The sequence below is a fragment of the Dipteris shenzhenensis genome, chromosome 2 (assembly GCF_047967505.1).
Source record: "Dipteris shenzhenensis isolate YYH24624 ecotype China chromosome 2, Dip_SZ_1.0, whole genome shotgun sequence".
Lineage (NCBI taxonomy): Eukaryota > Viridiplantae > Streptophyta > Polypodiopsida > Gleicheniales > Dipteridaceae > Dipteris > Dipteris shenzhenensis.
The window spans coordinates 18028739-18053699 of NC_141597.1; the positions used below are offsets into that span (position 1 = coordinate 18028739).

Sequence of the window (24961 nt, forward strand, 5' to 3'; positions counted from 1 at the left end):
GGTGTAAAGGAAACGCGGATTGTGGTAGTAAGAGGGAAGTCTAAACTATATGTGTAGTCCACGAGCAATTATGTATCCAAGTGGATTTTACAATTAGGACCAAATTGTGAAAGTGCATAAAGGACTTCAAATGAAAGAATGCCAGTATCTCCTACGTAAGCATAAAGATCAACCTTTTTCTAAAGATGCTTGAAGAGAAAGAAAGCTTCGCATGTGTTGGAAGAACTATTACCATCACGAACTATAACATAAGAAACAGTTAACGTTGCATGGCGAACATCTTTGCGCAACGGACAGTTAACGTACTCAGATGCGTATAACGATAGTGGCGGTTGAAGTATATATCATATATGTGAAGGAAAACTTAACGTTGCTGCGCTGTTCTCACTGTCTCAGGCCAAACATGATGAATTCAGATTTATGGCCCCGATTGTCGTGGCAAAAGAACTGTACTGTAGAAATATTCGTCAGTGAGTACGCTCGAGTTGCTGCGCTCTTAAAAAGATGATGATATTGTCGGAGGTCTTTGCCTCGATTTGGACGTTTCACTAGCAAGCAAAACTTCAGAACTTCAGCCGCTTCCGTGGTGCAATCAAAACATGCCAGGACTGTCGTGCAACCGACAGCTGCCAAATAACTGCTGCCATTCTCCCTTATCGCATTGTCAACATGCCAGTTTTGACGTGAGAGTTTGCGTCGTTAATCTAAGAACTCACTTTCATACGCCGAAGCGCAAGGTATGCCAATAGCCGGTACCCAAAAACCATAGCCAACATCGCCAGTACTGCCTTCTCCCATCCACGTGAGGACGTAAGAGTCTCTATGCTCTGGCATCCACCCGCGCCCGAGCAATTGTAGGACGCTCCATGGCTGTACTGCAGCTGGAGCAAGATCGTGTACGCGTGGTATTGGAACGAGAGCTGTTTTATCCACACGATGAAAGGTGACAAATGCTGCAGTAAAGACAGTTGATCAGTAGAGGTGCTCGCCACGTATTTGATGTCTCAACCTATCTGAAATCTGAAACAGCATCTCTCCAGTCTCAGCCCATTGACAAGTGAAATCGGAAATCGGATGGCGACTACAATGCAGGGGAAGCATCTCTCAACCAATTTGAAACGTGAAATCGGACATAGTAGTGAGGAATGGCGATAGTGGAGTGGAAAGACTATGCTGTGGGCGTATTTGGTGTACTTCGGGGACAGCACCGCACGGAAAGCATCCCTTGAAACATCAACGTGACACTAGCCATAGAAGCGACTCTCATGAACGAGAGTGAAAGTGACATTCGTCTCTATCTCAAACTCGAAAATGAACGTGACAACAACAGCCTCAGCATTGCAGTGGAAGCACCCCTCAATCTATCTCGAACGGGGGGAAGAATATAGCAATAGGAACGCAACTGGAAGTGGTGGGGCGAGAAGCAGCATACCCTGACGAAGAAACCTCCAGCCAGCATGAGGATCATGACGGAGACCGAAGCAAAGGTAGAGGCTTTCTGGACGTCCATGAAAGCGGCACCGATGAAGAATCCGAGACCCTGAGAAGATTGATAGACAATGTTTTACCGTTCAAGTGGTTGTTCAAAAATTGTAGAGGAGAAAGCTTGATGGAGATACCTGGGAAGTGGTGACGGCAAGGAAAACGGTAAGCAAGGAGAGGATGAAAGTGGCGGCAGAGCGGCGAAGGTTGGTCATGAAGTAGAGGATGGCCATGAAGAGGAAGGGCAGGCCAAGGTCGAGAGGGAGATCGCCAAGAGTGCGAGCTATGAAGTAGGCGCTGAGACGATACATGTCGGATGCTCGCTCCTTGGCCAGCACTGCTCTCTCCAACGGGAACGTGAAGATGGAGCTGAAGAGAGGGAAGTATCCCCAGAAAGCAGCGATGAAGAAGACCAGTCCCATCTGCAACCGTAACAATAGCACCGAGATCCATACATTAGTTCATTAACCAAATTAATGCAACGATTTGCTCGAATCAAAGTTGGAGATGAAAATCAGTTCAAGATGAATCAATGCATCTATCAAATCGAGACAGATGATCGATAGAGTCGATACCAGTCAGACAACATCAATCGAAATACGATCATTGGTGGTTGCAAATGGCAATGTAGATTAGTCAGACCGTCTCAGACGACATCAACAGAAAGTCGAAACCCAATCGAGTAGTCGTCAAACGACGACTGATTCGTGGTTGCAAACTTTTTGCCAATTGCAATGGAGACGACGATTTTACAAGAATTGCATGTGAATGATCGTCGTTCAATCCATGCAATTCCATCATCGACAGTCTCTCGATTGCGATGCCAATTCTGATTGGTGCTAAGCTGCTTATTCCATCTCATCGACAATCTGAAGCATCAATCACTCATCTATTTCCTGATTGCAATTGACAATCTAATTAATCGGCGATCGATCGATCATGTTGCCGGACTGATGATTGCAATCTTTCTACAAATTTCAACTGTTCAACAATCAATCTTCCTACGTCGAAGAACTCCAGTCTGCTTCCTGAAGTTTTCCCTACTGTGAAGGTAGCTTCAGCCTGACCTGATCATGCAGCTCCTGCGGTGTTGAGTTCTTTGATTGCCACCACAAACAACCCGCCAGTATCGCTATCACCACCACTTGCAGTATCCGGAGCGAGCTCAAGTAGTCGTGCCGCCTTTCCCGCAGCCCTCGTGTGAAGAGAATACAGAATTGTTCGCACCACGACGTCGTCCACATGCGCTGCTCTCCATTAGCTACGCGCCCAGTCCTCATATCATTTCCTTGCACTTTTTCTGATGGTTTCGCTCTTTCGATAGACGAAATTTGGCTCTCGCAGCAGTCCACCAGATACTGATTTTGCATACCCACGAACGCAGCTCCTTAGGGCAACTCATGCAAACATCAACTACAACCTTATCTCCGTTGCAAGGGAGCACACTATGCAAAGTAATGCGATCTGATCTATCTTTGAGTTTACCTTTTTCACGTCCTTTGCTAGTAACGTTGACGGTGATCCTAGTTGCACACCAGCCTGCTTCTCCTGTTTTTGAGCCAACTGCCCCAGATCCTGGGGCGTACAGATCTCGTTGGTGTTGCCACTGCAGAGATCCAGCAAAAAATCGGCTGGATTCATCGGTATAAGCGGAGTGAAGCCGATGGAATCAAAATAAGTCGTGGCACCCCTGGCTGTGCCGAAGTAAACCGAATGCCCCTCCGAAAGCAGGATCAATTTGTCGAACATATGGAACGCTCTGCTCGATGGCTGATGTATGGTGGTGACCACTGTGCGTCCTTCCTGAACACAAGCAAACGATCAATACCTGACGCGTCCATTGTTCGAAATTAAACAGACATTGTCTCCAAGAGGGTCGTTCAAACCCATCCGAGCAGCAAGAGGGTCCCTCAAACCCATCCGAGCTGCAAAAATGGCAAAACTTACGCGAGCTATATTCTGCAACAGACGGATGATCCGTAAAGCAATTGTTGAATCCAGTCCGGAAGTTGGTTCGTCCAACAAGATGAGAGAAGGATCGATCAAGATTTCCTGGCCGATGCAGACGCGCTTCCTCTCTCCTCCGGACACTCCACGCAGAAATTGATTTCCTATTATTGTATCGCTGCACTTTTGTAATCCGAGCTGCGCAATCACATCCTGCGCCCGCTCGATCTTTCGCTCCTTTGTGAGCGAGTTGGGAAGTCTCAGAAGCGCAGAAAACGTCAGGGTCTCTCTGACTGTAAGGTGAGGGAAGAGCACGTCGTCTTGCATCACAAATCCCGTCCTACAAAGTTGATGATTCATGGAATAGCATCGAGAAACATGGATGAGAGATCAAGCGAATCACAAATTGTAGCGCCAGATGTCAGGCTGTTGCTAACGGGCTGAGGCTGATGAAAAGTTGAATCAGATCAAGAAGCAAGCGGACTAGTAATCCGACTACAAATTCCAGCCAATCCAAAAGCAAGCAGATTCTGAACTAAGCTTTACCTTCTTTTCAGATTCTTTGTGAATGGAATACCGTTGTACAATATGGATCCTGCAGCGTGCTCAGGGCTTAATTTTCTACCGCCCAGCACATTTAGCAAGGTAGTTTTGCCACTACCGGAAGGTCCCATCATCCCAAGCATCTCTCCTGGCGCTACAGACCCCGTTACTCCGTGAATTATCTCCTTCTCCACCGCTGCCTTTCCTCTCCACTTTGCTGCCTGCTTCTGTACTACCTTGTACCTCACGTCTACGAACTGAAGACGAAGGTCCAAAGAGGAAAAGTTAGTGGACTTGTCAGACTTACCGACAGCTTTTTCTTTTGGCTTTACAGCTAGTTTGGCGGCATATAGAACTTAGAAGTGACTTCCACCTTCCAAGCTCGAACTTCGAAGCTTACCTTTAGGTGGATTTGCAGGGGAAGTTTCTCATCTCGAACGGCTTTCCCAATGGTCAGGTCATTGCTGTTGTGAGCTTCATTTACTGAGTGTTCCGTTACTGCATACGCTCTCGCAGCCTCGACTGCAGGTATGGTGAGCACAACCATTTCATGCAGAAAATGTGGATAGCAAAACTCTGACAATTAGGACTACCGGAAGCAAGCTGAAAGTTGTATAAAACGAAACGCAGGAGTGGATTGCAGGCTTAAAAACGGGAAATATGTTTGTCTCTTACTGTCCGCGTACAGATCGCCCTCCGGTATTTGAACAGGTCCAGCAATCGACAATGGAATTGACAACGGACTAGCATTGGAGAAGCGGGATACATTTGTTTCGTCATTTTGTCCATTGTGGGCTTGAAGCTCATCCTCATCACTGAGCCTTCCGCTTTTCTTTGCGATAGAGAGCCCCAGCCCTTTCATGATCACAGACATAGACCTTCGTGGTCCTCCCTCTCCATCGCAGGATTTCCTGGTCGGAGTTCCCCGAGGCGTCACGTTTCTCGGAGTCCCAGCATCCACCGATTTTCTGCTAAATTCTAAAGACCTGTAGGCCGGATCGGGTGTGGCTCTTCCGGAACTCTCCATGGATTTGGCTCCAGACGACTTTGCAACGGTATCGGATTCTGCTATTCCTTCCATTTGATCCTGCCGCGATACAAGATGGCGGGAATAAAAAAGAAACGTTTGAATCTAAAATGGGTAGAGTACGCACCTACACTAGCAAGAGCTAAACGTTTTTGGGGTGCTTGCAAGCGGATGGAGCGATAGAGAGGTTTCTACGCGCTCTCTCAACCACCACCATATGGATCTCTGCATAGCCCAGTTAGAAATTCTTTTCAAAGGTTGAATCAAGGAGATACGGGCTCTCTCGACCACCACCATTGCATAGCATCATCCCCTTGTCTTGCGCCAATTCTCCCACGGCTACTTCAAAATTCAAAGGGAGAGAAGCATGATACCTGGAAGGAAGAGGGAGCGAACTGGAAGATAAGGACGATAACTTGTCAACTGGAAGCTACACAGAAGAGGCTGATGAGCTCGCAGAGATCAGATCATCAGAGGCAGAACACCGCTCAAATGGGATTTGTTAACCACAATTTTCGAAGTTCTTGTATTGGGTCTCACAACGTTAGGCTTCTAACGGGAAACGAAAGGGAAGACGTAGGAACGTCCTGTAACCTTGGTGGGCAACGAGAGAGAGCGCAAAGTCGATCGAAAGAAGCTTCATGGTTTTATCAATCCAAAGGAAAACGCTTGCTTCCTTATATATACAACCACACCATGCTGTTACCACGTGTAACACTCTTACCCGTCCATTCTTCCACGTGTAATTTTGCCCCCGTCTATTCTTTCCACATTATAAAAACCAAAAAAAACTATAAATTCGGTTTTTCACGTGCCCGCCGCCACAATGTCGAAGAACCACTCTGGCATGTGCTGGCAACGTCCATCAGGCGCGCAGTGGATGGAGTCCACGTGGTGCACTGCGTCTCCGGACACTTGGCGGACATCCTGAGCCACCGCCAATTCCCTATATAATAATACTTAATTTCCATCTACCAGAAAAATCACATCTGCTTTTCCGTACCCCGAGTCTTTGAGGTTCTTTCCACTTTGTCGCCCTTCACTCCACGGTCCCCAACAAGTCCCATACACCGCGCATTTCTTCGCCATTACATATTCTCTCGGTTAAGTCTAATCTCCCTCAATCAGTATTCACGGAAAACTCGGGTTTCATTTGTCACATGAGTGACAAATTTTATTGAAAAATAGAATGGTTTAAAACCAGCAAATTATAATAAAGGCCTCTAAAACTTTCCACTTGAAGGTTTTTGTATCTATTAAGAAAATTATTTTCTATGAACACTTCATGGCTTTTTAAACACTCAAAGAATTTCATGCCTTCATGTATGCCATCATATGCCTCCCCATATTTTAAAGATTGGGCATCGATACCTATGCCTAATCACTAAACCCATTCCCTCACCTAGTGGACCACTTCCATCTTCTCATGGCTACCCAAAAAAATGAGAAAGCGGGCTTTGCAGGGTTCTTCAAAGTCACTCATACATACTCACACACTCATCACTCATGGTACCGTTACTATAGTAGGTACCTCCCTCCAAAGAATTGCTAATTAGCCAAGCAATTTATCACCAAACAACGTGTGGCATGGCACCCTATACAACGTGTTAGTCATGTGCCAATCAAAAACTCATGTTCGCAAAGGTTTGATGTCCAATTCCATTGTCCTTTGCGAGCTTTAAAGTGGATGTGGTTGAAGGCATACAAAGCTTGGAAGTCATTACGTGATTTGGTGTAAGTTGAGATGGATGAGATGAAGACCTATGCATTTGTAAATGAAGACATGGCGGGCTACGAGTATCCACATAACTTGCGACACATGTTAGGTGCCCATTGAGACTTGAATCCAGGACCTCCCCAAAGAGAGGCAAGCGTTTTGGCACTTAGGCAACAAGCTCAAGGACAAAGGTGGGTGAAACTTATGATGTTGAGGTACTTTTTCTTTTCTCAAGTTCAAATTCTATGAATTCTATGTTTTTTCAGGCATGAGTAGTCCAATAGAGAGGGACTTGAGCTCTTACCGAAACCTCAAATACGATTTTAATCTCTCTCTCTCTCTCTCTCAACCCCCCCTGCAAAAAAAAAAAAAAACTTTGACCACATTTGCTAGTTTACATTATGCACTTGCTTGGTTGATCATTACTAGCCAACATTTATGGCCAGCACACAACATCATTGATTTCTCTTCTTTTCCTTTATTACAATTATCGATGTTACTTGTTCAAGGACGTTGATGCATGCTTCATATGCGATCTTATCAGTATTGGCCCTTTGAGAATCAAGATTCAAACTCTAATTATCCTATCAACATGACCATCCATTGTGAACTCTTTTGCAGGCTATCCACATGGTAACTAATAGCACAAGATTTCTTTAGTCATTTGTAATCTTAAGATGTCGTTTTCATAGAAGATTCTTCCCCACGTAAAGAAAATACACATGATCTATAAAAACTTGAGTAGGTCCCCTCAATGTCAATCACTTTATGGCTTTCAAAATCCTACACAATCTATCACATGGACTCATATTGAAACATTGAATGTGTAGATTTAAAGATCAGATTGTGGGGCTTTGACTTTTGAACATGCATAGTTGCCATTCAAGCTGAGCAACGAATCCTTATCTAGGATCAAACATTGGAGGCATGCCAAAGTAATATATCGTAGATGTTAGTTCCAAACTACTTTTTAAAAGGCTTTTCCTCAATGAAATTGCTACATGGGAAAGGGGAGGTAGTGTGAGTCACTTTATTCCTAACGTACCTTGGAGAGAGGCCTCCAAGTCCTCCTATCATAAATTAGAGAAGAAACCATATAATCTCCAAGTATCTCAACATTTAGAGGTATATCAAACATATTGAAGCTCTTATTAGGTTATGTTAGCATGGCACAAAGCACTTCAACTATGTAGAACATAAAGTGTTCCTTTTTCTCTCTTCTTCTTTGTTTGTTTAGAATTAAATCGATTGGTTCTCCAAAGTATACATAGTAAAGTAGCATTCTCTATTATTCTTCATTGTGAAGTAAGGATCCAAGTACGTCCATGCATGATGAACATATATAATGATGCCAACTACAAAAATTATTATTATTTTGTTGTTGGCTCTTTCGGACCATAATTCACTTAGATATACTTTTAAATGGGTTACAAAAGGCCATGTTCATAAGATAACTTGTTGATAAGTTTAGTTTGGTAGAAGGACATAAAAATATCCTAGGACAGTTTTATGTTATGTTAACTTAGCCACTTCCTAGAATTATTCAAAAGCATTGATAAGCTATTTTGGGGTTATCTTATATGCTGAAAAAAACTTTGAATTATTATGTATTGGAACTTGCACTTACTACTTTGAGTTCCACCTAAAGTTTTAAGGTCAATCTAACACCAAAATTTCAAGTTGTTTTCTCAGGTTTTAGATAAAATGGCCATACTTCTTAATTAGAATAAGTTTTTTTCTATTTTATAAGTTTTAGAGTCTAAGGATAAATATAATACATATTTTAGATTGGTTTGGATCTAGATCATCATACTTATTATGATTTATGGCCTCAAATATAATTTTAGAGAATGTTGACGAGGCAAATTTTGATCTTTTGCAAATTCTTTAACATGTTTAACAAGTTGCAAACTCAACCATACTTTGTATATGTCTTCAGTAGGATATTATACAGTAACGTGCATTTTTAGGAGACCTAATATCATGTAGAACACCAAATTCAAACGGTATTTTGATTGTTCACTATGTTGTAATTCATGCTAAATTCAAGATACAAGAGTTAAAGTATATCATAAGGACCTTCAAGACTTTAAATTACACTTCTATAGTGCCTCTACTAATGAACTTGTGATACCAATTTAAAAAAGTTCTATGCAGAACACTTATATGCGGGGTAATTCAAAACTAGAAAAGTGAGGTTTAATGTGGAACTTGTTTTGGTAGTTGAGATTAGGAACACTTAATCTCTTTAAGTTTTAGCCTTTCTTGTAATGTGGTAATGTTCCCTTTATACGGTATAATATTGTTATCATTAAGATATGGCACGTTGTGGCTATTATGTGTAGTATAGAAAGATGCTTCTTTATGAAATGGGACTTACAATGCAACCGGCTAGGCTAACCACTCTTCTTAATTGGAGGTTAATTGCTAAATCAATCTTGCAAAAATGATTTTTTAATAAAGTTTTGTCACACTTATGTCTTTGATATACTTATAAACACTCTCTAAAAAATGCAATCTCATTGAAATCATTTTTATTATCAAGCATGCTAGATAAAGTTTCAAATATGAGCATTGTCTGGGTGAAATGTTGTGTTACCATACATTTATGAGAATTTGTAATCACATGTAATAGTTTTTTGTGCTCCTTATATTTTTAGATAATAGTCCTATGAGTCCACCTTAAGCTCAAGAGTCCTATGAGTCTACCTTATATTTTTTTATAATAGTCCTATGAGTCTACCTTAAGCTCAAGAGAGGAAATCACCAAAAAACGCATGTACATCAAGTTGTGATTTTTTGGCCAAAACCTCAAAAGGACACTTTTATGTCCTATTATGCTACCAAACTAGTGGTAATTACATGAAGCAAGCACACACTCCATGCTTCAAAATTTTTAATGTGAATCCTCATATAGGCCAAAATTTATGAGTGGGGTAGTGACTTGGTATTACATAGGAAATTACATATTTTACTATTATTTCTCTTGATTCGTACATGGAACATTCTATTCACAATTTACCAACACAATGCTAACTGTAACATTTTTGTAGTAGTGTGAATGCTACATACATAGCTTTGACAACCACAATGTACTTTGAAATTTTCCAAAACTTAACAACTAGAATATGAAAGCCTAAAAACTGCATAGACTTTGAATGCCTTATCCTTTTCATAAGCAACCAACAATCAGGTTAGGAATTTTTGAATACTATAATTAGAACCACCCTTTGATGATAATCACTGCAAGACATAGGTTTCTTTCCAATGCCAATACCAATGCTAAATACAAAGGGGAAATTTTTAACAAGTGAAAAGTGTCAAAATGTCCGTTACGTCGTAAAGAAAGCATCGATGTGGGCATTAGTAAGTAAATGTTCTTAGTGTCAATATAGGCATCGGTACTGATGTCAGTATATACCGACGCTTTAACAGAATTTTACAAAAAAATTATGGGGCAAGATGGGGCTTGTTTCAATCTCATCCTACCCCATAAATATTTTTTTCATTAGAATCATGATTAAATGTTACAAAAAAGAGGTCTACAAAATCATGTTACAATGTTGTAAAAAAGGTGTGTATGTGGTAAAGAAAGCATCGGTAAGTAAATGTTCTTAGTGTGAATATAGGCAGCGGTATTGATGTCAATATATACTGACACTGTAGTGTTTGTATATATCGACGCTTTAACAAAATTTAAAAAAAAATTGTGGGGCACGATAGGGCTTGTTTCAATCTCATCCTGCTCTACAAATTTTTTTTTCATTAGAATCATGATTAAATGTTACAAAAGAGGTCTACAAAATCATGTTACAATGTTACAAAAAAGGTCTACAAAATGGAAAAACTAGTGCCGAATCTAAGAATGGCAAATCTGCCAATGTAATGCGATACAAAATGTCAAAAGTGCCTAACTCAAAAATGGCAAATCTTCCGAAGTAATGCGCTACAAAATGGCAAAAGTGTCGAACTCAAAAATCGCAAATCTGCCAAATTAATGCACTACAAAATGGCAAAAGTGTCAAAATACAAAACAACCAAATGTCCTATCCTACTACTGCTCCTCCTTCAAATCCTCCTCATCCTCGGTGTAGGCTTAATCCCTCACCGTCTTCTTCTACGAGCCTCTCTGTTTCTTCTTGAGATCCAGTCTCCAAGTTTGGATCTCCAGATGGGTCAAAGTTGCTTCCCTAAGAATGAAACAAGTTAGGAAATAAGATAAGAGAGTCACACACGAGCCCTATTCCGATGCTTAGGCACCAATGCTAATTAGCGCGTGCAAGGCACTAATCATCGGTAAGCAAAGCAAGTTTAGTCAAGTATCGCTACATAGTGACTCTAGGCAAGTGTTGCTATATAGGAACGTTTATACGCAGCAGTCGCTATATAGCGACACTTACCACACTTGTAGAAGGTCATTATATAGTGACACTGAGACAGTTTCCTATAGCGACGTTTCACAGAGAGTGTTTTTCCCCTTACCGACCTTTAAAGATAGTTTTTCCCAATGACAAAAAAAATTTCCTTTTCATACATGTTTGATCCTTTGAAAGAATAAAAGTACAAGAGCATGCACATCAAGTTTGAAGCTCATATATTCATGTCCAAGTTTGAGATGAAAAAAATCAATGAAGAGCATTTACATCAACGGCTTCATCCTGAGCCAAGTCTAGCATGCCAAACAAGTCTATCTCCAACTCTATACCGAGTCGATCTCCTATATCATCATCGTACTCTGGCATCATACGTTCACCTAAGACTTGATCATTTTCTTCAATAAAGTGTGGTGATCTTGATGATCGTCATCTTCTTCCTCAATATCATGATCTCCATCTTCCTCCTGTATGATGTCATTATGCACATCTTCCTCTTGACTCATATTGTGATATTCATCTTCTTCCCTAGATCCATCTAAATCAATTGGATCTGGCATTGGTAGTGGCATCTCCATATCCACATCTCTATCTTTAAAAATTTGCTTCCTTTGTGGTGCAACTCGGATCACGTACCACAGGATCAGAATGATCCGGATGAAAAACCACCTATATTGAAGATGGATGCCAAATGCCATCAATTATATATATGAAATTATGCTTAAGTACATGTACCAATGGATCTTTAAAAACGAAAGCTTCAATTAATTGAATCATTAGTATGCACCTACTCACAATGCTCGGGAATAACAAAAGTATCACTTTCATCGGTCCAAAGTTTGGTGGAGTCTATTGCAAAGAAATCGCTATTGTCTTTCCTCACTGTCGCATGGGGACCGTTGTAAATAGTTTGAAACCATTTTACATCAACAATGAAAATACTAAATCGTCTAAAATCAATTTCATAGATTTCGCGTATGGTCCCACAATAATCCAATTGCAAGGAGAGAAGATTGGTATCCGAAGCACTTGCTCAGCTATCTTGTGTGAAATTAGCCATGACTCCACAATCATACGTGACTCTCTTTGAATTGATGCGTTCCACATGAAAATGTCGTCCATATGACCATAATGTACTGTACTTTTTGCACTGCAAAAGAGCATCATTAAAACAAGGAGGATGCATCTATTTTATAGTGTATATTGCCACAAATAATTACTTAATTACATCAAGAGGTAAGAAACTTAAATGCATCATACATCCAGATGATATCTCTCGCTCGTGCTCGTTTATTGTCTCTCCATCACGTTTGGCTTTACATAGAGCCAGTTGTAGCCAATCAAGTGACATGTACGTGGGGAGAAGGGTGATATCCCATGGATATGGTTGCGATTGCCTGTACATTACTCTGAATCTCTTCCTTGCAACTATTCTTTCTGCTTTGGCCACTTCATATCTCTCAATCCACTTCTACATCTCCTTGCTATTGAGGATACAAAACTTATTGAATTTCTCCATTTTCTCTTCGCTCATCTTTCTTTCAATCCCTTTTCCTTGGGGAACCTCGCCAACAATGCGATCATCATCCTTGTTATGCCAAGCCTGCAGCATATCAAGATGCGTGGATGCAAGAAACTATGTGATATATACTAATGACTCTTGCACAAGCCATCCCTTTGCCATGCTTGCTTCCAGTCTTACTCTTTGCCTTACAAATCCCTTCAAAGTTTTCATAAACCACTCGAGAAAAAACATCCACCGACTATGAACAGTACCTGCGCAATGGCCACCTCATCAACTATGTGCACAAGCAAGTGCACTTGAGTTGTCATAATGCTCGAGGGAAAGTGCTTCTCAAGCGAGTCCACCCTAGCTTTCTCGATGCTCAATATGGAGATCTCTTTTTGAGATATCCACCTATTTCACATGCCCATGTACGATATATTCATAATCACTCTATAGATTATTCAACTTAAATTGAAGAAAATGCAATCAATGAGATTTGATAGTAAGAATACCTCACAATACCACTGATCTTGAATATAGCATTTCTAACATCTTCTTGTAAGCACCCTTTCATTGTAATTGGGAGGATGAACTATAAAAGCAACAAAGAAGTCATGTCAATAATATGACATAATCATAATTACACTAACGCATCACAATTATTAGTACACTAATCCTACAGCTTAGAATAGTTGTAAGACCTTGTGCCAATCATGGGACTTGAGCCCGCTAAGCTTATTGTCCTTTGAAAATGCTCCTTTCAAGCAACGCATGTACCCTGTGGGTGTTCGAAAAGAGGAAATGTCCACGTTGACCACTGCCTCCTCTCTCTTGCCAACCAGCCCCACCACGTTTTTTTATCGGGACCGGCTGCCGTTACCACATGGTAAAACCACTTACTATGTAGTACAAAGGTAGATATACCACCCGGTATTTATCTATACCACGCGGTGATCCATATACTACACAGTCTATTACAACTACCGTGTAGGTTTGTTGTACATACCGAGTGGTATTGTGAACATACCATGCAATGATATTTATCTATACCACGCGGTGATCCATATACTACACAGTCTATTACAACTACCGTGTAGGTTTGTTGTACATACCGAGTGGTATTGTGAACATACCATGCAATGATCCATATATCGCACGGTCTATTACAACTACTACGTAGGTTTGTTGTACATAAACTGTGAACATACCGTGCGGTACAATTTCTTATATATACTGTGCATCCACCTCATACTATTTGCATTCCCAAGAATCTATCTCTGCTTGGAAAGCATAAATTAATACAATTATTGGCATCTAATTTGCATCTTTAACTTAGGTGGTCTTTCATCCGGATCGTTTGGATCCAAGATGGTGGTACGTGGTCCAAGTTTCTCCACAAAGCAAACATATTTTTGAATATAGGAATGAGGATATGGGGATGCCACCAATAGATCTAAATAATGATGCCGATGTATCTACGGAAGAGGATAAAGATGACGATATGAGCTAGGAAGAAGGTGACAATAATGACACTGTAATGGAGGAAGGTGGAGATTGAATGACATTGAGGAAGAAGAGGGGGAACTAGAGGGTGAACTAGAGGATCAAGTCTTAGGTAGACATACAATATAGGATGATGATATAGGTGATCAATTGTATGTAAACCTTGAGATAGAATTATTTGGCATGCAAGACTTGGCTCAAGACGAAGCTATCGATGTAAATGCTATGGATTGATTGTTTTGACATCGATAAGTCTTCCTATGTTTGGCCCTCTCATTTTTATAGTGACATTTTGTACATTTGTATGCTAAGTTCACCATCAATATATGAGTGTTTTGATCTCAATTTTGATATACATACTATGATGCCAAAAATTGATATTTTTATTTGGCATTGGTATTGTTTTCTTCTATGTTTGATAAGAGTTTGAGTATCAAGTGATAGCCTAGCGGCTCTCACATATTTCTATTCTCTAAGATATTGTATGGGATTGAGAGGATGAGTGGAATGGATCATTGTAAATACCATAGGTATGAATTATAAATATCTTGGTATGGGGTGAGAGTTATATGTGTATGGGATATTATGGGGTTTTTAGAAAATAGGAAGAGTGAGTCATATAAAGAGGTGGGCTCATGTCCATGTGTTCCAATAATATAAGAGAGGCCACATTCCAACCGTGTGGAAGGCATGTGGAGGAGTGTGGAGTCAAGAGGAATCCTTCTAGAATTCCCATGTGGAATAAGGAGGATGTGGACATATGGAAAAGAGAGGGTCCCTATGGGCTCCATGTGGGGAGACTCTTGACTTTCTTAATATTTTAAGAGTCTTGAGCATCTTTTGATGGGACACATGGCAAGAGTAGCCAAAAAGGGCATGGATGGTGACATACGGGCTTATGTGATTGATAGGGAAAGGAATCTACAGGCAGCAATTGTAAATGGGTGAAGGAGGGTGACAAAATATAAAAGGAGCCCTCCTCTCCCTTGTTCATCATCTCTTCCACCATTAGGCCTCATGTTACTGTAGCTCTAGTCTCCTCAACCCTCTTCCATGAGCCTTCTCTCCCTCTTGTAGATATTCTCTTATGTAGACTCTTGAGTCCCATCTCTCTCTAGTTCATTCTCTCTCTATGAGTAGTCTTGGAGCTTCTGCTCCCTCTTGTACCTATGAACCTCTTCTTCTCCCTTGTGTTTGTAGTATTTTGAGTCGCATTGGAGTGGAGTCTCGCTCTATTGACAATGAAGATCACTTCGTATTCCCTCTCTTGAGTCTCTCTTCCCTTTTCTTTATTTCAAAGCCTTAAAAGTTCTTTCTATTTGGCCGCTCATTGCACACACATGGGCCATCCATTTATCGAGCCACCATGGGAGTTACTCTTTTCTAGGCAAAATCTATGAGTGGTGGATCTTTGATGAAGGTGGAGTCTTGAGGGAGCATCTTGCTCAAGCGAAATTAGCATGGGTGGAGGGCAGTTTTTATGACAGTTTGACCCCCTGTTAGTGTTTTGCTCATAACTTTCTGCTCAGTAGTCCGATTTTGATGACTTATATTAGCACGCAAAGCTCTATTCAAGACGCATGTTTTCTATGTGATTAGACCTTGAATTAGATACTATTATAAAAAGTTATGAGTCTCTGTGTCTGACAATCTGTTTTCATGATAGTTTGATCCCCTATTAGTGTTTGGCTCATAACTTTGTGCTCAATAGTCTGATTTTAATGAAACTTATATCAACACGAAGCTCTCTTCAAGATGCATGTTTGTAAGTTATTAGGACTTGAATCAAATACTACTATAAAAAGTTATGAGTCTTTGCGTTAGACAGTCTATTTTCATGATAGTTTTTACCCACGTCTAGTAAATCACTCATAACTTTTTGGCCGCTTCTTTGTTTCTTATAAAATTTATATCAATGCAAATCTCATCTCAAGGCACATCTCTACTAAAAGTTATAGGCCTCTGTGTCTAATGACAGTTTGCAAAGTGTTGGGATGTTACCATCTTCATCTTCATCTAAGGGAGGAAAGTATGGTGTGGTATCTTGGCATAAAAGCTTCTTTTTAATGTCCCTTTCTTAATGATAAATATCTTTGTCACTCAGTTCAAAAGCAGTAGAAAGTGAAGGGGTGCGTGAAGTTTATTACCCCTAACTTCATGTCACATCTTTTTGGTGGAGACGCTGGGTACGTTTGGTATTGGATTCATCCCACCTTACTAAATGGTCTCGGGTGTACTTGATTGCATGTTATGCCTAGTATAGGCATGTGTTTCTGCATCATCGGCCCCTCAAAGTCTCCCAGGGATGGAGCACTTAAAGATGAGCAAATTTGTTATGGCTTTGGAGCCTTGTCTTCACTCAAAAGTAATGAGTAAAGATCCAACAACATACATGGAGGCACTTCGCATTGCGACCAAGAAAGAAGCTTCTCTAAAGATCGAATCCTCTTTTGTGTCTTCAACAGCTTCAACTTCTAAGGTGGAGGTAATGGGCACTCCTCAGGTACCAAAGTCCTTTGAGTTATATCATAATATCTCCCAATTGATGGCACAGTTTGCTGATTTGAAATTGCATTTGGTTAATGCACGACAACCTAGAGCACCAAAGAGTGAAGATAGGCCTCGAGATAAGAGTGGGGTGACTTGCTATAAATGTAATGGAAAAGGTCACTTTTGCCCTGAGTGTCCTAGATTGAGAAAGAAAGAAGAAAAATAAGTATCCTTGTTAGAAGCTTCTTCAGGGGATGAGGAAAGAGAGGTGATGATGGCTAAACAGGGGCGTGGTAAAGCAAAAGAAGAAGAAGAAAGCAAGGAAGAAGTAGATGAGGAACATTAGGAAGAGAAACACCGTAGTAAGAAAAAGAAGGCATCTAGAAGAAGAATTAGCTAGTCAGACTTTCCTTTAGGACAAGGCATTGGAAGCTATGACTTATTGTCTGACCTTAAAGAAAAGGAAGCTCATATCACCTTTGGTCAATTACTTGCTTTGTCTCCAAAACTACGGAAGGAATGGGGAAAGCTAGCAAGCACAAGAGGGTCAAAGAAGAAAAAGAAGAAAAGTGCCATTCCTGTTGTTAAAAAGGTAGATATAGATGTTGGTGATGATGTACTTGTGGTTGATGTGATCATTGATGGTCAAGTAATTTCTAATGTTTACATTGATGGAGGTGCATCGATTAATGTCATGTGTGAGAAGACCATGATAGATGCTGATTTAAAATACTCTAGTACTACCTCTCCTTATCACATCAAATTGGCTGACAACACTAGGGCAAAGACCTTGGGAGTTGTGAAGAATATAGAAGTGGATGTATGTGGAATTTCTGTGCCGACTACTTTTCAGGTGATCCCTACCAAGCTAGATGCACGTGCCTATCCATTGATTTTGGGAAGGCCTTGGCTACGCAAGGTGAAGGTTGTTCAAAAGTGGGATACTAGAGAATTGATTTTGTAGGGAAATGATAAGAAGGTGCATTACAATGTCAGAAGTCGCAAAAAGAAAGTTGTCAAGGAAGAGTCTTCAACATCAGAGAGTTCGAGCTCTGACTTAACTGATGAAGAAGAAGAGACAGGGTGTACAAACTTGAAAACTAGAGACTTGGAGAACCACACTTATAATTCCTTATGGGAGTCTTGTGTAATGTAAAAACACCATCTTGCAACATCTGTGGGTCTTCATGGTACCTGAACAAATGCGCTTCTCGATCCACAGCACCCCTCTCAAGATGAAAGGAGGATAAAAGTATGGCATACTGTCTAAAAACAATGCTTCTCAACAACAATATGTTGGGATATATCAAGGTGTATGCCTCAGGCACACCTTGGTTTCTATGTGTGAGTGCTAGAGGCACAGTTAGGTGCCCATAAGCACAGTTAGGTGGTGGTAAGCCACATAGGATGATTGAGAGAATCTAGGAGCAGATTGAGGAGATGATTGTGGAGCTCTGAAGTCATCAGTGATGTCAGTGATGAGCATGTAAGAGGTTCCTACATAAGGACCTCACTCTTCTTCATTCTATATGCAAGTATTCTGAATTTGTGTCCACTCTACTCTTTACTTTCAGTTTACCAACATGGTATCAGAGCCATTTGATCCCCCTTGATTCCTTTTTTGCCACATCATCATCTTCTTCTCCATCTTCTTCTTCACCATCTCTTCCTCTTCTTCCCAAAACTTGCTTAAGCCTGTTCTCCTCTGTTTCTTTGCCATTCTCCACGCCCTTCCTGCTGGAGATAGACCTCGAAGGGGCGAACCCCTGGCTGTAAGGAATTGAAGAATCACTGCCTCTGCTTGTCGCCATTTCATGCAAATCGTCGACCCTTCTTCTTGCATTTTCTCTAAGAATGCTCCATGCTTCTCTAATTCCTTTTAGAGGGAGCTTATCCATACCTAGAGCTATCCTGTGCTAAAATCTAAGTAGCAATGGCTGCATATTCAAGTTGAAAACAGAGAAAAACCAGTCGAAGATGAAGAGGCAAGCTGTGGTGCCCTGATGCGAATTTGCACCCCTTCTCCTCAGTGGACCTTTTGTGGTATATAAGATTTCTTTTGCTTCAAAAGCACCCTTTTTCTTTGCTCTGGAGAGTGAGATTCAAGCCCTCCAAGTTCAGTCTTTTGATTTTAATAGTTTTGACAAGTTTTTGAGAGTGATGCTACATAAGATGCTACTCTAGCATTTCTGAGTTTTTGAATTTTTCAATAACATCAGTACAACTGTGGCTTCAGCTTTACTTTGAGTTGCTATACCTAGTTTTGATTGGAAATCTTTCATTTTAGCCACCTCTATGAACCATGTAAGAAAAAGCATCATTGATTGAATTTTGGTCACTAGTCTTTGCTACATTAAATGCTTATATTTGGAAGCCTTTCAGTTTTTATTCTAGCCTTGTAAGAGAGAAGACACTGCCCAATACCTGGGTTAGACCCTCTCATGGCTACCATATTGAATATAGATAAGTTCAATGGAAAGGGCTTCCACACATGGCAGATGAAGGTGAAATTTGCATTGATGAGAGAAAACCTCTAGGGACTTGTCAAACTGACTTCAACTTCTTCTTCTACAGCCTCCAATGTTGGAGAATCCTCATCTCCGACACTCCGTGCAAGGGATCCCGCTAGAGAGGAGAAAGCATATGGTATCATTGCTCTTGCTTTAGGAGATGATTATATTCATCACATCTCTGACTTAGAGTCTCCTTCAGAAGCTTGGCAGAAGCTTAACATGGTTTTTGGTGCTAGCTCTCACATCTCAAAATTATCACTTAAAATCTCTTTCTTTGAATTGAAGATGGTTAGTGGCACTCCTTTGGCAGCCCATGTCAATTGCATGTGGAGTCTTATGACTCAACTTGCTTCTATCAACTCTCCTATCACTACAGATGATGCTATGGAAGTGTTGCTTAAGAGTATGCCTGAAGATTATGATCATATTGTAACCACTTTGAAAAATCTTCCTAATCCTAATCTTAAAGGTATTATCTCTACTCTCCAAGAAGAAGAAAGGCACATGGAGCTCAGGAAAGGCAATGACACAGCTTATGCCATAAAAATTCCAGAAGGGCAAGTTTTCACCTTGCAATCATTGTGGGAAGACAAATCACCTCTCAAAGGACTGCTTAAAAATCAATCCATGCAAACACTGTGGCAAAAAAAATCATCATGAGAAGTTTTGTAGAGCCAAAAAGGAAGCAACTTCAAAGACAGAAAATGCCAATCTACTTTCAGTTGATGTGCCTCCACAAGATGAGGCATCCTTTGAAGATTATGCATTTTAAATAATCTCTATGTATGCTCCAGATCTCTCTTTTTATGTTGAGTCAAGGTACTCAGCCTGGATAGTCCTCCAAAATGAATGAAATAAACTATTGTGTTTTGTGTGTTTTGTAAACACCTCTGGTCACCTTATGATGTAGGCCATGTGTATGTGTTTTGCTCCATGGTACCTCCTACAAACATTGTGTGTATGTACATGCAGGGGAGATAACCATTGGAAGGTCTTTTTGTATCCCTTTTTTTTACCTTACACCCATGGAAGCCCTTGCTAGCTTGAGATCCTAGCCATTGATAGATCCATGACCACCATGAAATGGCATGAGACACCTTGTGCTGGCTATATCCTTGACATAGCCTGAGGCATTCCCTTGAGGGGGGGTTTGTTGGGATATATCAAGGTGTATGCCTCAGGCACACCTTGGTTTCTATGTGTGAGTGCTAGAGGCACAGTTAGGTGCCCATAAGCACAGTTAGGTGGTGGTAAGCCACATAGGATGATTGAGAGAATCTAGGAGTAGATTGAGGAGATGATTGTGGAGCTCTGAAGTCATCAGTGATGTCAGTGAGCATGTAAGAGGTGCCTACATAAGGACCTCACTCTTCTTCATTCTATATGCAAGTATTCTGAATTTGTGTCCACTCTACTCTTTCCTTTCAGTTTACCAACACAATAGTGATGACACAACATAAGAGTCACCCATTTAAAAGCTAGAATCAACAAAAACTTGACATACTCCTAAAGATATAGGCAAGAAATAGCATATGAATTTGCGAGAACAAAGAATATAAGGCCCAACGTAAACATTGACAGACATGAAATAGATTGAGATAATTGCAAATAGTAACACATTAATGTCCTAGTGCATATGGTGGAGTCAAGGTTTTGACATTGCCAACAACTAATATTTAGAATGTGTTGAAACATGCTAAGGGATGGTGCAGGAGCTAAGGTGGAGGAGGCAAAAGCAAAGGCCTTGTAGGCACTAGAGCAAGCTAAGGCCACTGGAAAAAGGCCAAGATGGAAAAGCTTAGAAGAGAAGAAGTAGAGAAGCGCATCAAGATGGTTTCGATCTGAGACATAGCTCTATCATGACTACTTCGTTGGCTTGGGCTCCTGCTAAATGTGATAGCCAATGGATAGAAAGACCCCAAAAAATTGTTAAGTTTTTACACTCATGGAATGACTCCCTACATGGTCTGTTGACCTCAGGAATGAGCTTGTTGAGAGTTCACGCTCAACATCATGTGATCATGTGTGCATAGCACCATCACGTGATCATATCTGCATAGCACTAACCTTATAGAGTACTATAAAGGAAAGGGTTAGATCCCCTAACCCTAACCCTAAAAGGGTTTGTATATATTCTATTTTTTCAACTAAATCTAGTGTACAGTTAGTCATTTGTGGTGTGCTCTCTAGCTGTGCCCTCTCTCCTCATCTCCACTCTTCTCCTCTCCCCTCTTCATATTTTGTCATGGTATCAGAGCTCCCTTGCCTTCCGCTGAGGCATTGTGATTCTTGAGAGTGAGAGAGATTGTGAGATCAAGTGTCCTCTTCCGTTGAGAGAACTTCTGCTTTATTGTGAGAAAGTTCCATCCATGTGAGAGAGAGAGACTTCCATTGATTGAGAGGTCTTTAAAGGTTTTGTGAGAAAGAAAGGGAGTGTCTTCTTCTTGCTTGAGAGAAAGAGAGAGATTTTGCACCATGAGAGGTTTTGAGAGAATCCATTTGCAGCGACTTACTCAAAGGCACATCAACAATCCTTGTTTTAGTCGTTCGCTTCAAACGATTCCTCTTCATCGAGTGCTGTTGTAGCAGAGATTGCATTTGCACTCCTATCTCTAAGATCCAGTTATGACCTCCACGCAAAGCATCCAAAGCTCCTCCAAAGTGCTGCAACTGCTTCAACATGATATAGCACCATAGCCTATGACTCGTAGCTCCAATGAGCCCTGCAAGGCTCCCAGCAGCCTCTAACGCCTAGCTCACGAGCTCTACTATCGCCTGCCTCGACTCCATGCTCAGCCCAGCACTGCACACTCCAAGCTCTAGGCTCGAAATCCCTGCAAGGCTCCCAGCAGCCTCTAACGCCTAGCTCACGAGCTCTACTATCGCCTGCCTCGACTCCATGCTCAGCCCAGCACTGCACACTCCAAGCTCTAGGCTCGAAATCCCTGCCTCACATCCTATGTCACATCTCTAGGCGCTGGAGTCTTCTTGTCGCCATGACCCAAAGCTCGCCATCAACTCCCCTCTATGCAAACAACGCTTCAACGCCTCCTATAGCTATCTCCAACGCAGGCGTGGTTGCAAGAAGCTTCATGCAAAGGCCACCAATGACGACCTTTCCAATAGCACACATAGTGCTAGCTCCTCCAACAACTATGAAGCTTGCAAAGGAGGCAAAGATATGAACAAGAAGTTGGCTCCTTCTACTCCTACAATTGCAGCCCTATTTGTAGTGAAGGGCACTCCCTCATCCATAAAAAATGACTCTTCCCAGACTCGAAGCTAGACCTCGCAACAACGCCCATCGACAACAACAATGAACTCCAGCCTCTGCTCTATGATGCATGACTGCAATGGTGTCTCTAGCAAAGCCAGTCGTCGACCAGAACCACAGTAGCGCCCATGACAAAATCAGGCCTCTATAAGCCTCTTCACCGATCGACCCTGCAGCTAGCTTTTGCCCGTAAACCTCCAGCGGCTCTTGACAGCCAGTAGCATCAAGCTACTTCGCTTTCTGCAATGACCATCACCTCCCTACAGTAGGTGTAGTAGCTCCTGTGCCACCGAACAAGGCTCCAGTGCCTATCTTCATTGATGACCTCCGAGTGACTCATTAGAAGACAGGCACTTAGGCAAGAGCAAGCAAACCGCCAATAGAGCGGGATGACACACAAGTTTCTCCAATAGCGAACAGCCGCAAGTCCAATAGTGGCCAATAGACAAGACATTCCAGTCGCTCTTCAATGCAGCACACGACCAATGCATACGCAGCTCCTCTCTATCGACCAACGAGCCTCCAACCAAGTGCAGTAATCGAGCTACGACACAGCCACGAGCTGCCTCACGACGGACCAGCCATCTTCCATCAACAGTGATGGAGAAGACGATAGAATCCCAAAGATTTCGTTAAAATCCTAATAGATTTCGGCTTCCTAAAAAGTGACACGTGGCCCGTGCACCACGTCATCTTATTTGCCATGTGGCAGATAACGTCTCAATTTTTGACACATGGCATGATTGCCACATCAGCTCATCAACCACGTCAGCAGTGCCACGTAGGCTACCACGCTCCTACCACGTCAACTATCACATCATTAGACCACATCATCAATGACATGTCATCAATGCCACATCATTAGGCCATGTCATTAGTGCCATGTCATCATTACCACGTCACCTCTGCCACCTCAGCTGTCTAGTCAGCATTGACCTCTGTAGGCACACACAGTGCTTCACAGTCACTTCATGTGACCACTCCTGCTACCTTAGCACATGACTCCACTGGCACACCTCTTGCTAGGCACAGTGCCACATCATCACTCCATGTGACTCACAGTGACACATCATCATTGAGCACCATTTGCACTCCTTTTGCCCCTCCACCTAGATCCAGTCATATCTCTTAATCCAGGAAGAATTTGAGCATGCTCCAAAAAGGAAAGTCGCTCGTTTTTTTGTGCTCTACGCACTCGTCACATCATGCGCACATTTCGGTGCAAGTTACACTCACATTTGAGCCTCGTCGACAAAACCACTTCCTTCATGCACATTTGCCTCTACATCGACGCATCTAACCCAGCACTTAAAAAGAACAAAAGAAAAGGAATTATTTGCTGTTCTTTCATCGATCAACGGTTGGTTTAGATCTAGATCAGAGTAGACTAGATCGCCATAGAGGGGACGCTTTGAATTTTCCCAAGTTGCCAATCGAAGCCATGCCCGAAATTCCCAACTAGTACCTACTCGGAGTCAGTCCATACGCTCACATACGGTTTCACATCATTACATTACCTGAAACCTTACGTTCATCAGTTCAGTGAGCAGACTTCAGAGTTCAGAGGCATTGCAGATTGATTCAGTGGGCAGATAGCATTTGATTTCACACACACATGCTACCATTATAAAGCCTATTCGGCTATCTCATGGCATTGTGCACATCATTTTCAGCCTTATACAGATCAGATTTTATACACTGCAATTCTATCTTCACCGACGGCTCAGAGATTTCACTTGGCATATTCAGTGTATTTGTAGTTGATTCATACAGAGATCTTCACGATACTTTTTTGAGTACATTTCTTGCACCATGTCGACTAGTAACCTCAATCTGGAGGCATCTGCTAAGTTAGACAACTCCAATTACAGTACATGGAAATACCGAATGGAGACCATTCTTGTACTTTAGGACAAATGGGAGTATGTCGATGGGTCTACACCTAGACCATTAGCTGATCCAGCTACCAGTAGATCTACTCCATTTGTTGTCACAGCACTAGCAACGAAATCTACATCGGGATCTACATCTACACAAATAGTTTTCCACCAGTAGCAGATCCTGCCATTGCTCGAGCTCAAGTAGAATGGGATAAGAAAGACAAGTATGCCTATCACCTGATCAAGCAGAATGTGCAAGATGTCATGCTAGGACAACTCAACACAGTCAAGACATCAAAAGAAGCATGGGATATGTTCGCAGCTCTCTATGAGTCCAAGAATACATCCAGGATTCTCACCCTGAGAAACCAGATCAACCAGAGTTTCCGCAACAGCAATGAAACCGGTCATGCTTATGTACTCTGCATAAAAGGCTACAACAATTAACTTGCAGCAGCAGGAGAGACTATGAAGCCCGCAGAAATGGTTCAAGTAATCCTAAATGGACTAGGAGAGGGATATGAGAATCTAGTCCAGAGTATTTCCATCCAACGGCAAATTCCGACACTGGAAGAACTTCAGTCTGCCGTTCTACTTGGTGAAGAACTCAGGACTCAAGGCATTCAAGCACGTAAAGGTCATTCTAATGATCAGGCATTCACAGCTTCAGATAGAAGCAGAGGTAGAGGTAGAGGAAGAGGTAGA

General features: G+C 41.6%; 1 protein-coding gene across 3 annotated transcripts; it reads right to left on the reverse strand.

Annotated features, from left to right (window-relative positions):
• Nucleotides 1-225: 225 nt before the first annotated feature.
• Nucleotides 226-5525, reverse strand: LOC147904415 (ABC transporter G family member 22-like). Of its 3 annotated transcripts, XM_087386349.1 has the most exons (11): nt 5374-5525; nt 4648-5059; nt 4373-4494; nt 3976-4229; nt 3430-3769; nt 2968-3285; nt 2550-2840; nt 1620-1904; nt 1433-1540; nt 717-953; nt 227-548 (listed from the first exon to the last, which is right to left on the reverse strand). In XM_087386349.1, the coding sequence occupies exons 2-11, from the start codon at nt 5051-5053 to the stop codon at nt 546-548; spliced, it is 2364 nt and encodes a 787-aa protein (XP_087242475.1). In that variant the 5' UTR covers nt 5054-5059; nt 5374-5525; the 3' UTR covers nt 227-545. The 3 variants fall into 3 exon arrangements, with proteins under 3 accessions (XP_087242471.1, XP_087242475.1, XP_087242467.1); XM_087386345.1 differs by having other exon boundaries at nt 226-953; nt 4648-5224; XM_087386341.1 differs by having other exon boundaries at nt 227-953.
• Between the last annotated feature and the right edge of the window lie 19436 nt (nt 5526-24961).